The sequence below is a fragment of the Agelaius phoeniceus genome, chromosome 1 (genome assembly GCF_051311805.1).
Source record: "Agelaius phoeniceus isolate bAgePho1 chromosome 1, bAgePho1.hap1, whole genome shotgun sequence".
Taxonomy (NCBI): domain Eukaryota; kingdom Metazoa; phylum Chordata; class Aves; order Passeriformes; family Icteridae; genus Agelaius; species Agelaius phoeniceus.
In genome coordinates, this window is record NC_135265.1 from 54,536,959 (window position 1) to 54,561,439 (window position 24,481).

At 35.7% G+C, this 24,481-nt stretch overlaps 1 protein-coding gene across 3 annotated transcripts in view; it reads right to left on the reverse strand.

Moving 5' to 3' along the window:
• The window catches only part of SUGCT (succinyl-CoA:glutarate-CoA transferase), a 313,980-nt gene that overhangs the window by 29,165 nt on the left and 260,334 nt on the right, over positions 1 to 24,481 (reverse strand). For all 3 annotated transcript variants that reach the window (XM_054639787.2, XM_077179191.1, XM_077179180.1), the window contains one exon: positions 21,683 to 21,746. In XM_054639787.2, the coding sequence (XP_054495762.2) occupies positions 21,683 to 21,746 (64 nt within the window). The remainder of the gene's footprint in view (positions 1 to 21,682; positions 21,747 to 24,481) is intronic.

The following is a 24,481-nucleotide window of genomic DNA, read 5'->3' on the forward strand; positions in this document are numbered from 1 at the left end:
GCAGAAAAGGCCAGGTTCGGTAATTGTACATGGAATGCACTTCACATTTTAAATTTGAGTTTCAAGTCTAAAAAGCTGAAGATTTGCAAAATGTTAGATAACTTTTGTTCTCCATTTTGCTAGATATGGGTCCCTTCAGTTCTGCAAACTATGAAGTACAATAGCACAAGACAGCAAAAATTTAAAGCCTTAATCTAAGTGGTATCATCACAGCTTCCCAGAAAGTCTGGTTTAGCCTTCAATTTAAGGTGCTGTTGCTTGTTTTAAGTTGTTTGTCTTTAAAAAGACTGTCTGAGTTTCTGGCATTTGCAGCTAAAGGCTGAGCATGATGAAAATTTGGGGTCAATGTGTCATGCTTAATTTGTCGTTATAAGAAGCACAGTATATTCTGTACTAATTGCACTTACTGCTGTATTTATTTTCATTAAAAAGCAACAACGAAAACAACATCACTATTTAGTTTTACTCGACAATGCAACGGATCTTGCATTTGCTGAGAAACTGAACACACAAAAAACCCCTTATCACATAATTTATGTACAATTGGAGATGCATCTAGTTTAGTCTTGTTAAATGAGAACCAGATCTAACCACCAGTGAAGTTAACAGAAGACTTCCCCTTACACTTCAGCAGGCATTGGATTAAAGCATTGTTTTTTGGTGAGTCACAGTTTTCTACAGCAGTCATTTTATCAGTGTTGCTGTCCTTATTTGTGTGTTTCAATGCACACTTTCTTCTTATTTAGAGCTTTGGATGTTCTCTTGTGGGCTAGAAGGATGGCTTTTTCACGAACTGATATATTTATTTTTTGAAGACAACTGAATGTGAAATGTATTGAACTAAATATAAGTTAGTTCAGCTGCAAAGGTTAGCAGCTAAACTTTGTACAGTGGCTGCAGTTGGGTCCTACAAACATGCAGAAGTTATTAACTGTACCTATTGACCAGTCCCACAGGTTCAAATGGGACTACTCACTTCAAGGAGTTACTGATGTGCATGGCTGTTTGCAGGATCAAAGCCCCACTATGAAGCAGAAAGAAAACATCCCCTTGGAGGGAGCTACCAAACAGAAAATACATGAGGAGTAAGAAACAAAGAGATATTTCAAGATGAGGTACTGCACTGAGAATAGATGAGTCATGGAAAAGATGCTAAGTGATTCATTAATAACAGAAGCTTAGCCAATAAGGAATGTACAAGTATGAAACTAATGACTGTGCTTTTACAATACTACAAAACTATTTGCTTTTGTAAACTTAACATAGGAATAATTTTCTCCCATTCTGAAAATTTATTATGCAATTAGTTGTCACTTTAATAAACTATATGCATGGCTGTGATAACGGTGGCTGGAAATACTAAGGACTTTACAGTTTTTGTTTTAAAAAAGAAAAACACTAGGAACTTCAAGTCCTGCCAATTTTTCCTCCCTGCCAAGTCCTATTAGCATAAATGAACAGTTTATTTTAAGAAATGCCTGATAAATTACTCTACACAATCGGTAATGAGGGTACTGTCAGCAAAGGAGAATCATTTCCAAAATTTACTTGGCACAAATGAGTGGTTGACTAGCTCACAACCATGTTACATGGCCTGAGGCCCTGTTTTATTCCGTAAATCTGCCTGACCTCTTCAGGGTGAAAATTAGTGATTCTATAGAAAAGGTAGCTGGGCAAACCTGGTCTGTTTGTGCTTTTTCTCCTTCTTAAAAAAAAAATTAACATGTTCAAACCATCTATAGGACTATTTCGATAGCTTCCTCTTTTTTGGCATACTGAAGCTCCAACCTAAAGGTACTGCCATAGGTTGTATATTAAAATTGCATATCCTTTTAATCACAAATTGCAAGAAACAAAAACATGAAGACAAGAATTATACCATTTCTTATGAAAAAAAAAGAGGTATGAGTCTCCATCATGCTTCAATTAATCCCAACATCAGTGTGTTATCTAACAAATCAATTCTCTTTTCTTTTTAGAATATAGTTTCAAAACTAGAGAGGAATCCCTTGGCATGGATTATTGTGTCAATTAGCAACTGAAGCCAAAAATCATTCATCATCTCTTCTAAAGAATCCCTGGTAAAAGTCCCTAAATACTTAATCATCATTGCTATGGAATTCATTACATTAAAGCAGGGAGAAAACCTTTCAAAGAAATAATTTAAGATAATAAGGTTTTTAAAAAAAGCTCCAAGAAATCACTTATGCTCTGCTCTCCCACCACTGCAAATTACTTCCAATTGTTATTCCTCTTTTAAAAAAGTTGGATTGTTACTGATTTGTCCAGTCTACTCTTCCAAGTCCAAAATGATAGTTTTCCCACACTCCCTTGCAGACTGCTTGACTAGTTAAAATATTTTTTATTCTAGTTTTCAGGATATTTTTAATAGAATTTATCTGCACATACTTTGTGTATCATCTGCCAAGTTCTTCATATCTAACAATATGTTATATATGTAGTTAAACATTCATGTCTAAATACAATGTCTAACACAATATGAATACACAGGCAGTCTATATAAAATATAGAGGAAAATAAAAGGCCCCACAAGTCTCGTGAAGTTTCATAGGAAAAGAATACACACCAACAGCCTCCCAAGAGGTCTGATGTGAGCCCCAATCTGCTTGTCGGTGCACAGCTGTGGTGCTGTTAGTGAAATGTTGCACTATCTGCCATTTGACAAGGAAGAAAAGGGTCTGGAGAGCTGAAGAAAACACTCTGAGTGCAGGAGAGTGCTGTACAAACTCACTTCAGGGGCTGAACCCACACACAGTGACAGATCTAGAGGAAAAGTTCTCCATGACACATCCAAAGGTATCCATAGCTACTATTAAGTCCAGAGTAGGCTAACAGTCATGACACTTCGAGGCTTTTGTTCAACAAGGAGTTTCAGTCCTGAGATAACTGCGACAAAGCCACTCTCTAGCAAGGTTTGCAAGGACACTTTCTCTTCTCTGGGAGAAGGATTTTAGCCATGGTAAAGTTTTCATTCTAAGAAACATATGCATGTTAAAATGTAGCCTGAAATTTCAGAAAGGTTTCTCTCTGCATAAGTGTAACTGTGTGAAACAGCAAGAAATGTACTCAGAGACTAAAATCTCTCAAGCTTTCTCACTTTTCCATATTAAGTTGATTCCAGGCAGCTGCCTAATGAAATGCTTCTTTTCCAGAGTGAAGTTCAGAACACAAAACTTTGCTTAACCTTTGTAAAGCCCATACCACACACTTTCTCAGAGCACTGAGAACAACAGAGCAAACCTGCCAGGTCAGACACCTTCCTGGAAGGCTGCATTTCCTCTCTCAAGCACAGGATTTGACATCAGAAGGGAGGAATGTTTTTCACTTTTTGCATTTTATCCTGATGTTTCAAAGGGTACAGGGAATAAGCAGAAACAAATCTGAAGTGCTTTCAAAGATTTTTTTTCCTAGTGTTATGTAAGACTCTATAGATTGCTTACAGGTATGCTGTAATGGAATGGTGGGAACATTTACACCACACCAATGCTGCATTCTCCTGCAGATACAGCTGTACAGTCACCAGTTCTGACCACAGAACACCTTCAAAATGGCCAGCAGAATAGTTCTGCTGAAACTCAATGAATCAAGAGTATAACTTAAAATTGCCATTGCCATGTCCATATGTAAATTTATTTTACTTTTGCTTCAAGCAAAGTACAACAATTTTTGAAAGAAATGAGATTTTGAACTTCTGTTGGCATCAAGATTATTTTGATTTCTTTTTTTATACTTCCCTTTTTTATAACTTATTTACTTTGATTTGGATTTTAATTTTGTATGGGTACTATCCTCAGATTTTCCTCTATCAGTAGCCTTTAGTTTCTATTATTAAGTATCATCAGCCTTTAGTTTCTATTATTGCTGCAAGTGGATTTTTGATGGCTGAACCAGACCAATTCATCTACACAATGGCATCAAATCATCAACTTTTTTACTGATTTTTTTTACTAGCTCATTGCACTGTTTATTGTTTCCTTTTTGCACAGTAGACTTGATTTATCTGTGCCAAGGTAAAAATTAGGAAGGGAGATGGTAGAGTGAAGGGAAAGAGATGCAGGAATGTGAAACTGAACAATGCAAAGTGAGAAGTGTTCACCAGTACTGTTCTTGCTTACAAGCTCTTTATTGCCAGATTGTCTCTCCTGTCACTCTTTGAGCATCCAGGCTAATGTGACCCATTTTGAGTTAATTTTGAAGTCTATTTCCAGGCATCCTAAGTTTCAGACAGTCTGGTACCATCTTTGTTTATATATTCTTCAACAAGTCGTACAGCAGCTGCATCAGAAAGCTTGTCTATTAGTTTTATTCTTTTTTTTTCTTTGCTTTCTTCTCTGTATTTTTACCAGGGCTGATATTTCATGAAGCTGTGCAATGTCCTGTGGTCAGTCAGCAGTCTGAGCACCTCAGATTGCTATTTCTTTGCTCCTATCTGGGAGTACAGTCTTGGTTGACATTTCATTCAGATCTATATTAGTAGGTCTGAAGTGTATTTCAGGCACACTGTACCACCCTCCAAGTCCTCTAGGATTGCTGTTAGGTCTCCTTCAAAAAGAGAAAATATTTTTTCAGTATACTGTATATATATATATATATATATATATATATATATATATATACACACTATATATACAGTATAGTATATTCTTCACAGATTAAAACAGAGTAACTTCCTGTCATAAGTGCCCCTTCAGACTGCCATGGTTGGTACACAAACTGATATACTACTGCCTGGTCTTCAGGAGGCTGTGTGAAGCCCACCACTGGAGATGCAGATTTTGTCTTATAAAATCATGTCTAGTATTCTGGAAGGCGTGTCTTCTTGAGTGCATCTATCATATGCAGGGATTTTTTTGGGAAGTGCATATTTTCAGATAACACTGCTAAAGTTTTACGAAGAAACAAACCCAAATATAAACTCACAATGTTGTCCATGTTCCTTCAAGTAGATTTTGGGCAAGTGCTGAAAAGTGAAGTGAGGGAACTGCATTTCAGAAAGCATGGCTCTGTGTTTCCTTTTTGCTTCCTCTCTTTAGTAAATGTGCCTAAGCTCCTACAGAACAAAATAATTTTGCTTTAGCTACCCTATAGAGTCTTAGGAGCAGTAATTGTTTTAAACACCTTGGGTAATTCCAGAAAAAAAATCACTATGTCTAATAGACATTGGACTGCTTTCATTTCAAGTGCCTTCCTAATCATGCTGACTTTTCCAGGGTCTTGCTGACATCTCTCCAGATGTCAGCTAACAGAGAAAACATAGTTTTACTCAAGTTCTACATGTCTACATTCAACTTCATATTTTGCTTATTACATAGTGACACTGACTGTCTCTTTTGCCAGATCATTAATTTTTAATAGCTCTGTCATCAGCTTCAAGCCACATGTTTGGGAATCCTTCACAGCTTCAATTTACATTGCAACACCTTAGAAGTTGGGTGCAGGTCAAAAGCATTTACATCAGGCAATTATCTTCCAAAAGGTGTAGTCAGTGTTGTCACATAGCTCAAATCACAGAGTGGTAAAAGTCTTAACCTGACAGAGGTGTTAAGTGGATGATAGCTTATAGAATCTAGTGTGTATTAGTGCTGACATACAATTATACACTTTGGTGTTTGGCTAAATGAAGATCCTCAGTTTACTCCAAATTTTTCTCAGCAACAGTCATCTGAGTCATTCTCTAAAAGTTTCAATAGACATAATAATTCAATTCTTGCAGAGTTATCAACTATTTGTCATTACTCGGCCATTATCAAAAACTGAATTTTAGTCATCTCACTGTATTGAAGCTTCTTTCTGACTTCATTTTTGTTGTGTCTGATTCCCTGAAGTATGACCGTACATTTTCTGAAAAGAAGAACACACACAGAGAACACTCTCTCCTCTACCATGCTCAGGAAATTAATACCTTGTGTATATAACATCTCTTGATTGTCAAACTTATTCTCCACAGGCTGCATTTGCTGTTTGTCTTCAAATGCCTGCATCATGAATTTTAATTCTCCATATTAAAGTCGTCCAGCTTGGTAGGATTAGGCTGCTGATGGCTTCACCAACGAACTGCAGTCAACTGATTAAGACCTGATAGAACAGTTCTGAAAATAAACAGGTTGACATCATTCTCTGCATCCTTCTGTGCAACCGATTTACCTGGACTTATGCAAGACAACCAGAAGACATCTTTCTTTTAACTGTAATCTCTATGTCGTCCCTACCTATTAACACTTTCTCTATTTCCCAAGCTACAACACACTGGACAGAAAGTCTTGCTATGCTCTCTGCTTTTTTTATGTTTTTGCTGAGTACTAGACAGGGTTTGTGCTGTTTTGTGTATTGTTTCACTCAGTACATACCCTGCAACCCAACACTTGCATTCCTGTACAGTCTGTCTCTGTCCTGTTTCTGAATTTCCTTTAGTTTGTCCCTGTTCTGCACTGATGATGCTGTTTTGATCCTCTTGCTAGACAGTTCAGCTGCCCTTGCCATTCGAAGAAATTTATCTGTTTCCTTCAGCATCATCCCCTATATGCTGGAATCATTTGCCCCGTATATGTTTCTGTCTCTCGTTAAGTGATCTTTTATATCTCCAAAAGTACATGTGGATGCCAGATTATGTGACTGTGAGGCAAGCACATATTGCCCCTTTTATTTCTTGGGTTCAGATAAATACAGAGTTACATTCCTTATAGGGTCACAGTATAGCAAATACTTTTATTAGCTGCTACAATGTTTTAGGTATTGTTTGTACCAACTATGTCTCATTCACTTTTCTTTTTCACCAGAAGTGATAGTAGAAATATTTTATTATACTTTTCTCATGGTTACACTCCCAGCCAATGCTTTATTCACTATATATTAGTACTGTTAAGCTTAAGTAAGGATTTTTTATATGGGAATTCAGCTTCATTAATGGACTTAAAGTCTCATGGCTGTTCATTGCCTCCTGACTGCTTTTTTTCTCTCTATAAAGCTCCTGTTTTGTCTTCCAGTAATGCTTTATTCTTGTTGTTAGCATCACCTGACAGACTATTGTATCACACTGTTCTTTACTGCATAAGATGGGCAGGGAGTTCCCCACATCTGAGAAGTCCAATGTACTCTATTACATTACTTGCAGAGATCATCCAATTGCCATTAACATCCCAGACACAAGCACATAAACTAGCTCTTTGGTGACTTCTCCATATCCATTTTTCCTCTAAAGTCCATACTTCTGTGGTAGCTCCATGTCTTGCTCAGCAAGGATGATCTTATGAGAAGATCAGAAAATAAGAATCTAATGAGTTTCTCTATACTGGTAAAGTAACAGATGACTTCTCTACACCACATGCTGCCTCACAATAACTGCTATCTTTATTCCGTGGTGGCTCCCCATTCTCTCTTAAGAAGTGTTCCAACAATTTATTTTAAACTAGTTGCTGATAAAAATGTTTCAAGTCTTATACAAAGCACTGAAAGCTGAGTGTAAGACAAACTGTAGAAGAATATCTCCCCTGGAGCAATAAAACAGAGGTTTTGCCATTCAGGGTAATGGCAAACCTTGAACACTGCAGCCAGAACCAAGGGGTGAAGCCAATGCACAATGTCACTGACTGATGACAGCCCCTAGGACAAGCAGAATAAAAGGGTGGGAGAGAATCCCCAAAAGATCGCTTTCTTTTTCAGCTATTTGTGCATTAGCTATTCTGCCTGCCCTGTAATTTCTATGACCTCCAAGCCTCCCCAGAATTATGAATACCTATTGTTGACTTTTTTGGCAGAATAAAAAGAAACATCTGCCAAACCAGCCCAGTTTCTTAACCTCTGATGGTCTCAGACACATTATGACTGTGAGAGAGAATAATGCATTTTGTCTCTATGAAAAAGCCTGGAAGAGATCCTTCCACAGTTCAGGGAGATGTTCCCGGTGTAAAACAAAGAACCAATATACAACAGAAACTTCATAAAGGCTGTCTTGATGTCAGGTGCCCATCTTAAATGGCCTGTGGAATATATCTGTAATACTACTGCTAGGCTGGAAGGGAAGGGTAGAATTAAGTTGATGAAATAAAAAAGGTCAGGCCTTTTTTTTCTTGCTAGAATGTAAGATTTGAGGGAGGTGAGTTGACACACAGGTGGACAGAAGGTCTAAGAAATATGTAAATGAAGAGGTTTTTAAAATAGAATAGAACAAAATGGAATAGTTGAGTTGGAAGGGACGTAGTATAGACATCATCTAGTCTAACTGCATCACCACTTTAGCTGTCCAGTGGAGGGCTGGATTGTGCTGCTGGTTGTGACTGCGTGGAGCTGACTCTAGCAAGGTTCTGATGAATAGAAGCCTCATTAAAGCATTTCTCAGGCTCCATCCTTCATGCTTTGCTGTCCTCAAATGTAGGAAACAAGGAAGTTCACAGTCTGATCTTTTGAATTTACATTTCAGAAAACTATGAAGAAATGTAGGTTTCACTGTCCACATCATATTCCGGATTTCATGGCATTCACATGACAGAAGAAGCTCCATCTCATGGTATAGGTCTACAGCATCCTCCCCACCAGCTGAAGCTCTGACAAAAGTGACATTCCCTATATCAATAAACACTCCTTGCATGAAGACCTGCAGACCAGAAATAGGTACCATCATGTCAGGCAGAGTGCCATGAGTTTCTGCTCCACTTGAGAACTATCAGAGCAGGAAAATATTCCCAGAGGCATGAACAGATCACAGGATGACTGTAAGCTATGAAGGAGTTACAAGCAAATACATTCTTGTGTCTCAGGCAAGATATTTCCATAGGAAAGGCAGGCATTGTGCAAAGCCCTGATGAGAGCTCACCTGTACCACTACGGACATTTCTAGGTTTTCAGGTTCAAGAAAGATAACTTCCCTCTGGAATGAATGCAGGCAAAACTAAGCCCCCTGACTTATGGCCTACGGAAGAAAGTGACAATTGGAAGGAGCAATACAAATGCTTGGAGGCCTACCATCACTTTCAAGAAAGGGATAAATTGTTAAGGCAAAGGAAAAAAAGGAGCTATTGAAGTAAAGAAAAAATATGGCAAAGAACACAAAACCATTAGGTACTTCTTTCCAAGAAGGCAACCTCATCATAAACAGTGTAGTGGCAAATGTTCATTGGTGAATTGGTGGGAAATCATGCATGCTCTTTATATCCCTGCATACCCAAGGAACCAAACTCCTGCCTTTCATCTCTGTCTTCACCACAGCAAAAAATATTTATATATGATATAAATGCCTTTATTTACATAGTCTGAAATTGCATACTAATTTTAGCACCAAGGTACACAATGACAAGAGCAATACCTTCCTCAATCTTTCATTACTTTGAATCTTCAATACTAAAGGCAAAAAAGATTTGACAGAGTTATAGCTAAGACCTGAACATCTTCCTGCAATACAAGGTAGGCAAATAACTCTTAGAAAGATTAAAGGAAGAAACTAACTCTTAAAGTTTTACCCTGTGACTGAAGGGTGTTTTACATCATTCATAAGCATGGCCAGTGGTTGTGTTTAACATAGGAGCTGTGCAGCTAGTTTTAGTGGGACAATGGCAATAGCAGCAGTGGGCTATATTCCCAGTTTGTGACAGTCATCTTCATCAGACGGCAAGCCCCTCAGGAGATGAGATGACCCACCAACCCCTGGAGGTGCCCGAGGCTATCAGCCCTTTTCAGCAGTGGCAAGAGCAAGGGAACACCTTCTTGAGGATCACTGCAGAGCTTGCCATCCTCATCCCCTGGGTAACTGGGAACAGCAGTCATATGAAATGGAATGTAGAGATGTTGCCAGGGATCCCAGTGGTTTGAAGCACCCACAGGTGCCCTGTCAGACATGGAAAGGATTTTTGCCCCCAAGGTAGATAAGACATGGGGCATTTGGCCACTCTTGGAAGCCCCTGAGATGGCTCCAAGTAGGGCAGATCAGGGTTTGGGCATCTCCTTGAAGGTGTGAACAGTCTGTGGGGCAGGGAAGCGACAGGTTTTACTCACATGCTCAGGAAATAGCCAATAGCTATGTAAAATTACTTAATTCCTTCTAATCCAAATGGACAGTATAAATGGCACACTGAGCACATCCTGTTGTACAGGAACTCCTTTAGTATACAATATACAGAGAGCGTATGTGTCCACGTTATAGATGTCTGGAACAAATTAAATCACTGGAAAAAAAAAATACGCCAAAGAAACTAGGGTGAATGTGGAGGTGGTAAGCCCTAAGACACAATATTAGAAAAATATGGATAAAACCCATAAATTTAAACTTATCTACTTTTTTTACACAAAGAAAATAAATCTCAGCATCATACAGATAACATAACCACAATGCAAAATATGTATGGTTTTCCTTTAAGCCTTTGAAACAGAAGTACAAAGGAAAGAAAAACTAATTGGCTATATAGTCTCATTTTTTTGCCAATAGATGCAATAGCATTAGAAAATATAATTTATGTCATATCCTGTATGGTGAGTGGTTATATGAGAGTGTAATCTGGTGCACATCTTAGTAATCTGGTTTTTTTTTCCTATTATATAGCTCTCTTCACATAGATGTGAATCCATTTGGTCAGCCTACGTTTGGTCAGCCTACCTGGGGTTTTATTGTAGGCTGAACGTTACCAGTGGAAGAAGACAACTTGTGAGTGAATTTTATATTCATTGTATCTTAAAATTCAGGGCAAAATTGTTTGCTCAACCAGCATGTCTCATTATTTCACAGTTTCAGTATTTAGGAAAGACTGGTAATACGAGACCTGTGGAAGACACCAATCTATAATCAAAAGTCATAAGTCTTTCAAAGGCTGAGTTGTACACCAATGACATCTGCACCCAGAAATAACTCTGGAATTAAGTACAATCACATTCCTGCCTGAATCGGTGTCTTTGGGTAGGTATTCTTAGTTAACAAGCTAAAAACTGCTAGGAAGCAGAAATCAGCTATTATCCCAGTATGATGAGCAAACCAAAACACAGTCCTTCCTCTCCAAAGTGCGGTTCACATGTCCTGGTTACTAGGAACAGAACTTCTTTCTTTTTACAAGATAGGAGATGGTAATAGTTACATTATTCAAATATAAAACTAAATCTTGAACTACTAAAAAAGTCTTCTGCTAAGGACATTAAGCACAAGAAGACAGAAATTTCCTAAATTATGATTGAGCTTTCAATCTTATATCTTGGCTTTTTAAAGAGCCTCTACAAATTGATCCTTTTAATATTTCTGTGTAATTATCAGTCACTATATTACAAAGTGTACCATGGATTGGAATCTTTCATTTTGTTTTGCATATATTAGGTTCCCTATTTTACAGTACTTTTCAGTTGATACCTAGAGTAAATTTAGAAAAATGATATGACAAAGCTCCAAATAGAGTCTTCAAAAAAGAGAAAAGCACTTTTACTAAGGACACGTCTTACTGCAAAGAAGACTGCATTTGTTTAATTCATTCATCCTGAGTTTTAAAATCATCCGCAATTTACTAAGGCATTTAACATCAACAATGTATTTGCAACAAATCATCAGAGCATGTAAGTTCCCTGATTGTACCCAATATCTGAAATCTGGTTTATGAATAAATAATTATTTTTTGCCTGGCTGTCAAATTATTTTTTCTTGGATATCAAAGGTAAGTAAAATTACCAATAAATACTGTTCAAAGGCAAGCAGGTAAAAATTCAGTATGACACCAAGGATTACCTTTGTTTTCAATTACAATAATTTTCTTTCTTATACAAGATTTTGTTAAAAAATGTTTATACACTAAACAAAAAATATTCATATTTCTGAATTTTCTGAATAACCTCTACTTATAAATTACATGCACTGTAATGACCTAATTCTTCTCTTTCTACAGTTTAACACCAAACAACCGCCTTGGGTTGTCAAGTGTAGAAGAGTTTATAATATATTCACATGTGATATACCAGTGTAATGAATACTTATGTTATTGAATATTATTATATTTCATTGTAACTGGTACAGTATAGGACTATACTTATGTTATTGAATATTATTATATTTCATTGTAACTGGTACAGTATAGGACTAAGTTCAAAGAGGAAGATAAGACTTTAGACTTATAGCTTCTAAATACAATCAATGAAACATTTTGATTCATATCTGTGTACACTTGGGGAAATGAATACCAATCTATGAAAATACCTGAAAATGAGAAGTATATGCTGTGCCTTAAAATATAGCACCTGAGTGAAAACTTCCTACTTAAAAAAAAAATACCAAAACCAAAACAAATACAAAAATGTAAAAGTAAAAAAGTAAATGCAAATTCATGGAAATGATAATATTACCTCAGGGATATTGTTGTGGGTGATGCTGCTTTGAGTGGTAAGCTTTCTAGCAGTGAGAATCTGAAAGTCATATTAAAGTAGTAAACAAGGTATTGCTTTCTTTCTTGAAGTCAGTTGGAAGGATGATTCCAAGGTATCACCACACTAGCTAACATTTTGAAAAGCTTAAAATCTGTCAGAATAGTAACTCTTAGAGGGTAAATGGCTTAACTGGAAGACACCAAGGTAGTTGATTACTCCACCAATTCACTGTTTTCCTCCAGTAGGTTTCTCTACATTGTCATTCTTACAAAAGTGCTTGAAGGGCATGTTAAAGTGGTCTCTGGCAGTCTAACACTGCTACACAGCCATGTCAAAACTACATTTTACCCATGTATTCTCCCAACACTTTTAGAGGCAGTAGAAGCTAGAGCAAGGTAACTGAATCTACAAGGAGCAAAAGAACAGGTCAGCATTTCTGATGTTTTTTTCTCAGGAAATCCAAGCAAAAATGGGGAGTAGAAAAGTAAACTATTAAGCCCTACATTCAGTATTGAGATAAAACAACTACTAAATTATACAGTGGGGACATTGATTTGTGATTACAGAGGAAGGCAGAAAGTAAAACTTCCCTTTCAGAAACTACAACATAAGTCCTCATTCCAGCCTTTTAAGAAGGTACCAAAGGTAAATACTACCAAGACAATTCTGTAGCACTTTTTAAAAATTTTCTGTCCCCCTAGGTATGAGCAAATGTGAAAACTAATATGCTTCAAATTAAAGGAGAGTTTTCATCATAGATTCACTTATATAGGGATCTATCTCATAATCAAAGCAATGTAGCTTAATTTTTAGCACTAATCTTCTGATTTCTTTAGAATACTATTAAATTGCTATAAGCCTATACAAGTTTGCATGTCTGTATCTGGGCTCGAAATAGCAGATGTGTGCATGAAGTTACGTGTTGTATAAATTGGATGATGGGAATTGGGTATTAGTGCATCATCAGCCTTAAAACTTTGTTTGCCTCACATGTTTATAAATTGTTCTGCCTGTTTTCACAAATGGGCCTCATTTTCTGTTCCTTGTGATGTTTCTAAAAACAGTCAGCAAAGAATATTAAAAAGCTTGTTCTAATCTGCAAACTTCTGCTTCATTTCATCTCTACATCTAGTTGAAAACCGATGAGGAACACTCCACAATTTTTTTTTTTTTTTTGTCCTGCCAAAGGTACAATCTCTAAATAACTTTAATTAAAAGCAATAGACTCACAATAAATTTCAAAATTCATTAAGTTATCAACTCCATTTGATAGATCATTTATTTGCTTTTTATATGGGTAATCTGCTTTTATTTTCTCTGTTCAGTCTAGTTTCAGAGACCCAAAACAGGGATTCTGTGTTTTCTTAGTGAATTCTGTTTTGTACCTTAACAGACTCTGTGTCTGGGATATTTTTCTAATCAGGTCTTGACTCAATGCCTAGTGTTTAAACAGACCCTGGATTAAGCTAGTTCTCATCTATTCTGTCTAGGTTAAAATATTTTGCACACTACGTTAGGATGGACAAGCTATTTTTATTTGCATAAAAAAATGTTTATGCTAGCAAAAAAAGTCAACATTTGAATCAAATTTGGTGACCAATAGCGGATAAATAAAAGTAAAGTAGCAGATAAATAAAAGTAAACAAAGTCTGGTAAAAAAATAAAAGGAACATCTAGTCATAAAACATTTGGAAAACTTCTTGGGAATTTCTTTCTCTCCCAGAATCACAAAAGAGTTCCAAAATAGTTTGCAAAATGGCAGAGGGCAAAAGAGGTGGCAGCAATACATTATTTTTGATAGCTCAAATTATTGAGGAATTGTTTAGAATATTCATGACTCGGGTCAAAATCACCATTTTAGTTTTTGATTTTGATGTAATATGGCATTAATTTCTGGTCTGGACTTTATTAGCAAGAGTGGTAAGTATAAGGAAGCAGAACAAAAATAATTTCAAGTTCACATTGACTCAAAGGACTTAAATATTCCCTACTTCAGGAGTTACAGATAAATTAACTAATGTACAACAGGTACACTCTATCTACTGATGGTTGGCTCTAAGCAACTGAACAACTAAGCTGACTGTATAAGCCTTATTTTGCCCCTTTCTATCTGATGATTCTTTTAATAAACTACAAGGAAAAATAGCATCAAATGTCACAAAATATTACATTTTATATACATATATATATATATATATATATATTATAATTTGGAAAAAATATTAGTTAATTGTGAATTCTATTATCTCAACCTTTTGCACGAAGAAGTGAGAAACAAAATTTCATGGGCTAAAAGACTTGCCCAGAGTCAGTCAGGAAGTTTGCAATGCACTCTATACAACTGCAGTTTTTCCTGTATATATACAGTACATAGACTGCAATAAAAAAAACAGAGTTACAAAACTGTAAGTGCACTGTACTTACAGAGAGGACCTGAAAAGATCTGGGCAATTTACCCTATATAGTTTGTCAAAAAGTTATCTAAATAAAATTTTCGTCATGTAAGTACTTTCATGGTACAAAAAATATTTAAACCTCATGAAAGACACAAAAAACATATAATTTCTGTATTAAACTGAAGATATAGGGTTTTTAATAATTAAAGTAATCAGGCCTTTAAAGACAGATATTTGGCATTTATTTGCCAAATTTTCCATCTCTTGAGGACTTCTGAAAAACACAATCTATAGTCAAAAATATGTGAAAGAGTTAAATTGATGATACTCCACGATCAATGAGATAAAAGGCAAAGCACATGACCTAATGGCCAGTGCTGACCACAAAATTGTTCAGTCTAGATTCACAGAAAACAGTGTAAGTTCAATCACTCTTACCATGATGGGAAGGCAGGGCTTGGGTCAAGATGATATGAAGGAAACACAAATGAGGATTAGTCTACTCAGTATCTTAGGGATTAAGTAAAATTTTCTGGATGTTTAAAACATATTCTTACATTTAATGAAACCAACCCTTTTTTAACTGACAGTAGATTCCTTTTCTTATCCAATAATTATTAAAGATCATAAAGATATATGAAAAATGTATGTGTGTTGAAGTAATTTGGCTGTTTTACAACACACCTGAGGCATGCAGACATATCTTTTTAATCACACACCCTGAACTGTGTGAGCACCTGGCTGTGCTTGTTACAGAGTGAGGGTAAAGAAACTACTTTCTAAGTTATTGTTATTTATAAAGAAAGAAGTGGGAAACACATTCAAACAGAAGAAAAAAACACATCATTTTAGACAAAGTTGAATTTTAGGACAATTACATTGGTGGAAAACTCATTAATTTATTTGGCTATTCAGTCAATACTTCACCTTTCACCCCCTCCCTCCCCCCACCATGTGACAGCAATGAGTTAGTCTTGAGTTAATGCTTTATCAGAATTATGTCCAGTTTAAAGAAAATCCTAGTATAGCTTAGGACACATGGAAGAAAATGTAAAGAAAATATTCTCCAGTAACTAGAAGTATTATTACCCATCAACACTTAATACCTCAACCACAGCTTTACTTGACTTATTATGGACAAAGCAGAAAAATGTCCCCATTTGTCCTCTGAAAAATTTTTATTTTTCCTCCCTATATGGCAGTGCCAGATCCTGGAAAAATATACAATAAAATAAAAACAACTTTGCAAGATCCTAAAGACCAACAAAGAAACCTAGGGTGTGATGAGAGAAGAGTCTGGCTTAGAGACCTTGAATAGCAGTTCTGAAGAGCCATTGCTTGAGTGACCCAGTCAGTACTGGTCCCAGTCAGTACTGATACTCAGTTACTTTGAGACTGATGGAAAAGTCTTCCACTGTTTCTTAATTCCCTCCAACAACCGAAGACCTAGAACTGGGTACAAAATAGCTGCCTTTTCTTCCTAAAAACAACTTTAAAATATTAACTGTCGCACTAAGACCATTCCTAAAGGTATAACAAGTTTTAAAATATGTGGTAGAGAAATACTGTGGAAACATATGACAGAGGAGCAAAAATGTTAAAAGGTTTGTTATTAATGTTTTACTTTAAAATTATTCTTAAAAGATTCCAAATTAAAGCATCACTCATTAAAAAGATGCACTAGCCTTTCTACATAATCCTGAAGCCAATAACATATTCCTTGCCATTCCCACCATCTCTTTTCTGCTTTTGCAATCAGTGTGAATACACTGTTTATATATTTATTAATTTTTTAAAGAACTTTGAGGATAGCTAGTTGAGCTGTCATACATTATTTGTGTAAGTTCCTGTAATGGTCATGGACTCCTCAAAATTGAAATCAGCTCTGTGAATGTAAAAGACATAAATAGTCAGCCCTGATGACTAAAAAAGACAAATGAGGTCATGGTAATGCTGGTGAAACTGTTTGTCTCCAATGTACCATAAACAGTGAAGTGAAATTAAAATTTTTCAATCAACCATGCTTGTGCATAACCATGTGTGTGTTTGCCTGTGTGTGTTTGCATGCATGTGCATAACCATGCGCATTGGTTATGCACATGCAGGCAAACACACACAGACAGGCACACACAAATATGAAAAAACACCTGATGAGAAGCAGATAGAATCAGAATTTCAAGCAAAGGATGTTGAAAAAATTGTTGAGATTTTTTATGTTGTTGCTGTTGTTATATTGAAGGATCTCCTAGCTGCAGGAAATAATGGATTGGAGTACAGACTTCCTTAATTTCCTGCAAACTTCCTCCATGTGGAAGTCACTTTTCTCTGCTTTATAGACCTACTGAAGCTTCCTATACTACACTCACAGTAAATGGTCAAAAAAAATAGCATGTATCACTTACAGCCATATTTGCTCCCTGTACTGAAATGCTCTGATCAAATACATAGACACAACACTGTTTCCTTAACTATGTCTTCCACATACATGAAGAAAATAGGTATAAATATATACATAATAAATCAAAATAAATATTTAAAATAACAGAGTTTTCCCAAGAAATTCCTTCCCTGAGGAATTAAAGTAGTTTTCAATTATTAACCAAGATCCAAAACACTGCAAACAATTAGTTTGGTAAGACACAAAGTGATTTGTCCAAGGTTAAGGAAGAAATCTGCGGCACAATAGGGAAGTCCTATTAGATTTCTTGCCTCTTTGTCTTATTCTTTAAAACCATTCTTCTAAGAGATTGATAGCAATTAGTCTCCATGGAACCATGACACCATTTCATGAATCACACACAACAGGAAAAGCCTACCTCTGAAAAAAAATTCTTTCCTGTTTCAGTAGTATATTTGTAATGCACAGTGACAGGAGAAGACCGGAAAAAGGGACATTTCTCCTGAGTGGGTTGATTAATTAACATAAGTTGCCTGAATTCAGTCCAAGAAATCTATGTCAAGGAGGAATCCTGCACTGTTTTTCCTAACTGAGCTTGGAATAGTCCCCCAAAAACTTTATATCAAGAGCACAGAAGGAAATTATGAAGCCAGGTATGAGATTGGCCTTTCTGAGCAATAAAGTCATCCTTGATGCATATCATGGGCCAAAGGAGAGGCATTGTGTTTGTCAACTCAGGAAATGGGGATGAGAAGAACATACAACGTAAACATAATCAAAACTAAGAATATTTGTTTTGTCTGGAAGAGGTGATTTACACAACTTCAACAGTTATATTGCTTCCTGTTTGATCAGAGATGATTCCAAAGTCTAGGCTTATATCCAAATCCCCAGTTTGCTAAGGCTTAGAAGGGGTCAGAAATTAAATTTAGTTCACAAAGGTTCCTGCAAGTTAATAAATTCTAAAAAGGTTAGTTTGTTAGGGACAGCTGAATACATAGTGGTTTTCTCATTAAAAAAATAAGATAACAAACATTGTTTTGACGTTAAAAACCACCAGCCTTTAAAAGTCAACATTAGAGACTAGATAATGCAGAAGCTGGAGTATTATTATCTGAGTTTCCCAAATCACATAAGGGTACTGTAATTGAAAAGGTTTGGGAAAGACTATATTTCATCAATTAGTTCTTTTCTTTGTAATCAGTATGGGTTGGGAGCACCCATTATGCTCCATATTGGCACTCAGAATACTCAGTGGCTTCCAGAAATCCACGTACTACCACTCTTTGTAAAATCTATTACTCATTGGCAAAGTAGTTCAAGACTAACCCAGATGCTAAAACTTCTTGAAATTTTGTCCCTTCACTTACCTGTAGTGTCTCTGTGCCATCCAGTATCATCTGAAATCTGGCACTGTATAGAACACTTTTTTTTTGTCCCTGAGAGTATACTTTCTGTGCTCTACATTTCTCATGCCCTACAATCAGATGAACCAGTTCTGGCAAGAATGACTCAAACAGGGCTCTCTCACAGTGTCGCACCTACTATATAACAAGTATATATAGTGTATATAACATTCTATATGACAAGTGTATGTATATGTCAGTTCAAGAACAACATCATTACATGAAAGTACAGAATTATATAGGTGAAACATTATCCTAAAGAAACCACTGAACTACCACAGAACCATATCTTTCTTCAGAATGTTCTCACAATCTTTTATAGAGTCACTCTAAGACACAATGAACTCTCTTTTTCACATTTGTTCTTGAATTGGAGATACCTTGATAGTAGTAACAGCATTGCGATCTATTTGTGCATAGACATTTTTCATGAATACTTGAAAGATGCAAGGTTGCTTGCTTTCTTACCATAAAGATACATGCTGAAAAGAAAAATTACTAGAAAAATGTTTTTTGTAGTACAATTTCTCCCATCACCCTATAATGCACTTATCAGCATACAGTATAATTTACACTGGGAATCACAAAAACGGCAATGGGGAAAGTGAGGAAATAACCAAATTCAATAACCATATCAAAAGATATTTAAGCAGAGGAGGAGTATTAATTACCAAGTCCAACCTTAAAAATGTAGCCAACACAAATGTCAATGGCAAAATCCATTTCAAGCTGCAAGATCTCCAAAGGAGGACTCATACACAGATTTGAATCAACTCTCAAACTGGGGACATGTCTGGAGAAGGACTACTGCAAATCAATATGCTGGACACAGAGGCCACCTTGTGATACTTGGAGCTGAAATCTGCCAGCATGGCCCACTTAATTTGTGCCTGTCACTGCACTCACAACTTTATTTGGCAGCAAAAGTCAGACCTCTATCAAGAGCCTCAAGTGTGATGTCCAATTCAATTACTAAAGGACACATTAAAATCTAGCTTATATGGTTAAGACATAACAGCAATCTCTTTTTATTTTGGGATTAGAATCTCCCCAGTCCCTTAAAAGAAAAACATTTTCAGCCTATTCAGTTTCAACATTCACATTAATAACTTATTTTTCCTTAATAAGCAATCCTGAGACAGAAACTAAGAGCTTAGTAAACTTGTTCTCTACCAAATACAAGATATTAAAATATAACCACATTAAAAAAAACCCAAAACCTTCTATTTCTTAACTGTCATTGAGAAGAAATTATCTACTATAGGTTTTCTTTGCACACTCTTCCCTGTACTCTTCAGACATATCATTAAGTAGGACAAATCCAGGGTACTTCCATTACCTATCATCAACAGTGGCCAAATTCACTTTAGTTTTGGGACAGTGTAATGCACTGTCTTTCCAGAGATATCAATAGGTCCATTCTGCTCACACTGAATAAGTGTTCTTCCCCCTTTCCTCCCCTGCGTCTCCCCTCCTTATCCTCCCATGCCAGGAAAGGAAGGAATTCTACTTTTCCTGCTCAAATATCCAATAATCATTTCAGCCATCTGTTTCAATACAAGAAACTCTTCATAGAAGTCCATCTAAATGGCAAACCATTAGAGACTAAGATGATTTATTTTAGTTTAGTGCAGTGTCACTAGTTTAATAAAATAAAAAAATTACTAAGGATTTGGGAAGTACTATGGCTTACCTATGTAAAAACTCACTCTCTTGCCAATACATTCTATCGCTGCTGACAGACATTAGAACATTCCTTTCATCTCTTTCCTCTTCTTGCAGTTTAAGCTATCCCCTTAAGGAGTATTTGCTTTCTCTAAGATAGATTATAAATTGTATGCAACATGAAAACCTTACACACTTCCTCTACCATCTGTAAGGCTTTTATTTCTACTTCTTAAAAAAGAATTAACTCAAAAACCTTTTATTGGTCTTTTCATTTTGGGTAAATAAACCAGGATTACTTTTCTGTAAGAAAATTATTTTAAAAAGGATTGTTATTTCCAGATATGTGCATCTAAATTAGAAAAGCATTTTTCAATACAGCCAACCAAACACTGAAATCTAGTGAGACCAAATGTGGAATGCAAACTGTGATAAAGAGCAAATATGGAGCATACACATCCACACACACAAACACCCCCTCTATCCATGAAGAAAACATGATCTAATACAGGATTGGTTTATTTCAAATAATTCTTTCTGCATCCCAGTGTGATTTCAGGATGTGAATATAAAGATAAATTTTATGGGCCAAATTCTTCCTAACACTACATGTGCTCAAGTCAACTGAAATTGATTACAACTGGATGCAGTGTCAGAGGATGGAACTGGCACAGAAAATCACAATGTAAGGAGAAGTTCTTATAAAACTAGACATGACATAGTGCTTTGAATGAAGGAAGAAACAATTCTCAATGTGGCCTGGGAGAAAGAAAAGCAGAGAGAAGCAAAAATTTGCCCCTTTAGCTAACAGGTTATCAGATAAGGATCAATTATCAAAACCAAGCCAACTGCAAGATGTTCATAATGGCTGTGGTTGAACCTAACTCCATTACATAACAAGTCTAATGGAAGGAAAGCTACACAAGTTCCTGGTCCATTTAGAGCTGTAAAGAGAAGGGACTAGTTCATTACTTTTGTATATACTTCTGTATTTTTGGAAGTTCAAAATAGTTATTTAAGACTTCATTATGGCAGAGCTTCATTAAGCATTCAGTAAAAATTTCCCTCCTCTTTTGTCTTTTTTTTTTTTTTCTTTTAAACAGAAATGTCCCTAAAAGAAGCCTGGGTAACTTGTAAAATCAAACTAAATCAAAACCAGATTCACATATTCACGTAGATTATTTAGCAGTAACATTTCTAGCAGTGGGAATTTGCAAATATTATCAAATTGATATTCATGTTATGACAACTGACCGATGAAAACCAGAAGCTATTCTGACAAACATTTTAACCCATTTTTCTGCTACTGGAATGACTATTCCATCAATGGAATGACTATCTGACAAATGTCAGCCTGGTTAAACTTTTATTCATTTGAGTGAAATGTGAAGATGCGTCATGTCCTCAGCTGAGCTCCAGAACCACTCAGGATGTCATGTAGCATTTAATACAGCAAAAAGGATTAAACATCTAACCTGGAACAGCTATCTTCCCAGCTGTTGGATGATTCATTTCCATCACAAGTCCATTGTGCAGTACCTAGGAAAACAAAACAAAACAAAACAAAACAAAACATGTATGTAATATAAAATACAATCAGTTCCTAAACTCAAGAGGAAAAAAAGAGATAAACATTATCATGTTCTTTCACAGACTCTCTGAAAATACAAGGAGCTATAACACAAGTAGTCTGTTTAATGTGAAGGAAAAAAGCTTTGATGTTTGACACTACTTTATATTCATGCAGCTAAATAAAAGCTTCACTAAGACTGCACGTGTCTAACATATCTTTAAGCTCTTAGAGTCATCATCAAACAAAGTGAGCTACAAGCACGTTATACTTTCAACCACCAACAGACAGCTGGTACCAACACAGAATGACTATTAAAACCTTCACACCCTTTCATATTAACCTTCAATATGTACTAACGGTCTATATATAAACTATGTTCTCTTGTTTGTTTTTGCACTGCTAGTTTTGAGCTGGTGATGGATCATACTGTGAAATGCTGTGTTCATAACTTTTACAGACATTTTGGAAAGACTAAATAATTTTGATGTTTCTTCTATTCTTTTGAGTGGGTATGCCATGCTTCAGGCCCTGTGTATATCTATATGGGGTGATTATTCATCACAATTTTCAGATCCTTGTTATTAACTTCACCCAGAAAACAATGTGTGATACCAAAATTGTTAAGAAACAGAGAAAAAGATATTTATAATAGCAAACTTACTGCTCTTATTTATATAGTTCTGCACTAAAAGCCACTAAACAATATTTATAATTTCTTTACCTATTATTCTTCCATCCTTGTAATATTGTTACCTTAATCATATAATCAGAATTATTAAAAAAAAAAGATAGGCACCCACTAGGCAATTATTTTCATATCCAATGTAACAAGTCTAGAATGTCTTGCCAAATGTATCAGGTATAGAAAATGAAACATGGGAAAAGCCTTTTAAGTGATCATCTATCTATTCACCTCGTACCATGAACAACACAGCAACCTTGACTATTAATGACAAGTCTTGGTCTAATTAATCTTTAAAATTTCAAGTTAATAAGATGAGAATTTTCTTATGTAGTCTGCACCTTGTTCTGCATTTTTATTACTAGAAATTTTTCTCCTGATACATAATCTAAGTGTCTGACTATTAAACATCTTTATTCTTGTATTTTCCCCAAATGAACAGAGAAAACTAATCACTATCATCTTTATAACATTATTTTATGTACTGGAAGATTGTAATCACATCCTTCCCCAGTCTGTTCTTTTCTAGACTAAACAAAACTAATTCCTTTGACCATTCTTTCCAGGTCAAATTTTGTGAACCCTTTATCTGTGTAGAATAGCGTGCTTAAAAAATTCCTATTCCTGAACAGGTAGTGTCAAAAGGTCAGGTCGGCTTTCTCTTAGCTTGTGGGATGAACATATTTAGCTGACATTTAGAAATCCAGATATTTCCAATAATAGATGCTGGTGGAACAATGTCTCTTTACTGGTCTAATTGCTTGGCAGTATATCAAATCATTAGTTCTATTTCTATTTCAGAAGGTTAAAGGCAGTTTTAGTAGATATTCAAGTGAGACATCCAGAATTATTTTTCCAAATGACAGAATTAGAAAATATAATTGCTTTTTTAATTCATATTTAGAATCTTTCCACTAATGCCCCTAATCAAACACTATTGACAGTTTGGCCTCCTTTCTCCACAATTTATTTACACGAGCTTGCTTTATGCATTTAATTGATTATTTGGGACCTGAATGCAAGAAAATACACTTATTTGAACTTGAAATCCACAACACGTTGAGGTGAACAAGCAGTTCTCTAGATAGCAAGTTAAAGCATGTACCTAAAAGCATGTACCCAGTTGTTTAAAGAAAAGTATACTAATTGTCTAGCAGCTACTCAGGACTCCAGAAAAATCATGATTTTCTCTGTTCTGAGTCTCTAAATTCTTCTTCTCATATGACAGACCTAAATTTCTTTTGAGGTACTTTTTGCTTAGACTCAAATTCCAGATCCCTTTTCTTTACAGAATCAACTACAAAACCCCTGAAGTATCTTTGAGGATCACCACTACTTCTTTTAAAAGTATTGCTTAAGATGCAGTCAAGCTTCCTTATTATTTTTATTATTAGTACAGTGTTGAATTTTCCTCTCAGATATATTTTTTACTCAAAACACTGACATTTCTATTAATCTTATTTTCTACAGTAATTAAGCCTATATTGATATATTCAGTACCAACTTTTGTTTTGAAGAAAACAATCACCAAGAAATGACTGGTCAAGAACTGTGGATGTTTTTCCTACATCAGCAGCACTGTTTAAAATAACTGGGCAATTTCCCATTCCATTCATTGCACTATTAGGACTCTCAAAAACAAATTGATAAAAAGCTTCACCAATTCTCATGTGCATTCTTCAAAAACATGAAGGATTACTGCAACATTCACATCCTTTACCATCAAGGACAAGGAAAACCAGAGGAAAAGGTAAGAAACACAACTCAATGGTTTTCTCCTCCATTGTCTTGTATAGCTGAAATGGTCATGATATTTCTGATGTGGTAGAGCCCTCTACTGTGTCTGTATTCACCTGAGCTCATAATAAGGAACTGATGAACCAAGAGAATGTAAAAGATGATGGCAATCAATAGATCAATTTTTTTTTTTTTCCATATGGGTTATTTTGCAGGGTAGAAATACTATATGGTCTATTACCACATGAGATTTTCTGAATCAAACAATGTTTGGGAGGCATT